Source organism: Stegastes partitus, unplaced genomic scaffold, assembly GCF_000690725.1.
Source record: "Stegastes partitus isolate 25-593 unplaced genomic scaffold, Stegastes_partitus-1.0.2 Scaffold439, whole genome shotgun sequence".
In the NCBI taxonomy this organism is placed as follows: domain Eukaryota; kingdom Metazoa; phylum Chordata; class Actinopteri; family Pomacentridae; genus Stegastes; species Stegastes partitus.
Genome location: NW_007578170.1, coordinates 288,727 through 292,022, shown reverse-complemented (window position 1 = coordinate 292,022; position 3,296 = coordinate 288,727). Strand labels below are relative to the sequence as shown.

At 38.4% G+C, this 3,296-nt stretch overlaps 1 protein-coding gene across 1 annotated transcript in view; it reads left to right on the top strand.

The window, feature by feature from the left end:
* Positions 1-3,296, top strand: part of nbas (NBAS subunit of NRZ tethering complex) — a 232,923-nt gene that overhangs the window by 102,901 nt on the left and 126,726 nt on the right. Inside the window, exon 29 of the mRNA XM_008286182.1 lies at positions 2,649-2,762. Coding sequence (XP_008284404.1) covers positions 2,649-2,762 — 114 coding nt within the window. The remainder of the gene's footprint in view (positions 1-2,648; positions 2,763-3,296) is intronic.

Here is a 3,296-nt window from a genome sequence, read left to right as displayed (position 1 = left end):
AAGACTTAAAACTGCAAAAATTAGACACAAAACCGCAAATATGAGACTAAAATGATGAAGCAATGTGACTAAAACTACAAAAGCAAGAAACTAAATTACAAAAAACCAACATAAAAGAGACAAAACAGTAAAAATGAGAAACAAAATGACAAAAACCAGACAGTACAGGTGAAAAAACAAGACGCTAAATCACAAAAATGAGACATAAACCAACAAAAACTAGACAAAATGGCAAAAGCAAGAAACTTAATGAGCAAAACAAGACTCATAACAAAAACCAGACTCCAAACATGAAATACAAACTGAATGTTGGTGTTTGTGGTAGAAAAAATACATCAATTAAATAAAAGTTAGACACAAAAAACGACAACGAGACTCAAAACTGCAAAAATAAGACAGAAAACCACAAATATGAGACTAAAATGATGAAGAAATGTGACTAAAACTACAAAAGCAAGAAACCAAGTTATAAAAAACCAACATAAAAGAGACAAAACAGTAAAAAGGAGACACAAAATGACAAAAACCAGACAGTACGGGACAAAAACAAGACTCCAAACATGAAATAAAAATTGAATGTTGGTGTTTGTGGTAGAAAAAATACTTCGACTAAATAAAAAATCAGACACTAAAAAATTAAAATGAGACTTAAAACTGCAAAAATAAGACACAAAACCACAAATATGAGACAAAAATAAGTATCTAAATAGCAAAATCAAGACTGAAAACTCAAAATTTCAAGACAAAAACAAGATCCTGAATCACAAAAAAGACAAAAAACGACAAAAACTGGACAAAATTACAAAAAAAATGACGAACAACTTAGCAACCAAAACCAGACACAGAACGACCAAACCAGACTCCAAACATCAGATAAAAACCTAAAAATTAGAGACTAAAAAATGAAAATGAGACACAAACCGACAGAGCAGCCAAAGTTTTCCAGCAGAGGCTTCAGACGACATTTTTTCCTCGACAGTAGAAACAGCAGAGCTTGAAGCAGAACCTCTGACAGACAGAACTGAGGAGAACCAGTGAGCTCCAGCTGGGTCTGGATCTCCATCACTGCTCGGCTCTGGAGGCCCGGCTGCTTCATCGCCTGCAGATCGTTTCCTTTAACTCCGGGACGCTCCGATGCGACGCCACAGAGAGCAGCCATCTATTTTCCTCCTCCATCCAGATCAACATGCAGCAGGTGTGAGCCGAGGTGAAGCTCCTCCTGCAGCCTCCGCCGGGCCCCGAGGCGACGCTCCACAACAAGCGGCGCTCCTCACAACTCCCTCCAGGCTTCGCCCAGAGTGCTGCCGAGCCGCCGAGGCGCTCAGCGGGGCGCCGGCGACGCTCACGTTAGGAGAATATGAAAATGGAAAATCTGTGTGCATCTCACAGAGAAGTTCCATCAGCTCGCTCACGGCTGGAGGAAAGTTTGGGAGCGGTTCTGATCTGGTTCTGCATCAGCTTGAGGTGGAAACGACTTCATTTATGAGATGGAAAAACACAAACTGAAAACAAAAACACAGTTTGGCTGCAAAGATGAAAACATTAACATCGATCAATCAAACGTTTGGATGCCAAAATTTACCCAAATGACGCCGTTTATCGGCCCAAAGCTGTAAAAACTCCAACGGTCCCTGAACGCATCGCATCAGGAAGTTAAAGCAAATCGGAGCTATAAATGAGTTTATTTAAATTAAAAATAAAAACATAAAAACAATCCTCCTTTACACAGTCAGAGCTTTTACTGTCTGTCACAAATCCAACATAATTCAGATTTTTTTATTATATTTTTTACCTATTATCTCACAAATTTGACTTTTTATCTCATAATTCTGATATTTTTTCTCATAGTTTTTACTTTTTGTCTCAGAATTTTAATCTGTTTTTGACCTTTTAATTCATGATTATGAGTTTTTGTGTCACGCCTACAACCCTTTACCGGCATAATTCAGAGTTTTTATCTCAAATCATGTCACAATTTTTAACTTTTCTCCCATAATATTGACATTTAATCTCATAATTTTGACTTATTTCCTCGTATTGTTGCTTTTTTATCTTGGAATTTTACCATTTTCTCGACATTTTGACCAGCAGTGTGATAAAAATGTCTTCATGTTGAACTGCAGGCAGTGTTTCCACAGAGCGGATGCTTTATTTTAGTACAAATAGTGTGTTTGTGATAAAGAATAAAGAAAAATATCACTAATTTAAGCATAAATTAGTTTTTGAAGCCTACAGAAATGCACAGAAAGTTGAAAATCTGATCATTCTTTTACACATTCTTGCTGCTGCGTGGTGTCTGTTTGGTGACTTTTTTTTTTTTCATTTTAATCAGTTTTATTGAAACAAACTGACCACATACACGGAAAACTGCACAAAACATTTAATCAGAAGAGAAAGAAATGTACATTAACAGCAGTAAAGGCAGAATAATAATGTCCGATTCCTCAGTAAATGTGTGTTTTAGAGATAAGCAGAGATGTTTGTGTGTTCTGTGGTTTTACAGAAGCAGTAACTCAGAGCATCAGTTCTGCAGCAGCATCATCGTCTCTGACCTCTGATAATCACTTGTTCATCGACTGCAGCTCGTTGCAGCTCGACTGCAGCAACCAGAACACGTGTGAACTTTCTGCTCTCTGTTTGTGTTTCAGTTCGTCTTCGGTCCAACCGACTGTCTCTGATAGAAGAATGCATCTCCAGCTGCAGCTCGGCCTACAGACAGTCCACCACGCTGCTGAGCCTGGCGGCGCTGCTCCGAGTGGCAGGTACGACCACTGCTAACATGCTAACATCGCTAACACCTCCACCACAGCTTACACCTCTAACACTGCTAACCCCTCTAACAATGCTAACACGGCTAACACGGCTAATACTGCTAACACAACCAATGCAGCGAACACCTCCAGCACTGCTAGCACCTGTAACGCTGCTAACCCCTCTAACACTGCTAAGACGGCTAACATGGCTAACACTGCTAACAGAATGCTGTTATACTATTCTATAACTGCTAATACTCCTAATGTGGCTAATAATATGGCTAACACCGCTAACATTGCTAATACAGCTAACACTGATAGCGCCTCCAACACTGATAAAATCGCTTATACCGCTAACACTGCTAATGCTGCTAACATCGCAAACAACATATATGGTATAAAATATAAAGTAATATCAAAAACAAACTGAAATAAAATTCAAAACCACATTCAAAATGAAATTAAACAACAAAATATCATAAAATAAAATAAAACAAGATGGCCATCGACTGTTGACGGAAACATGTGACCTCAAACTTAAGT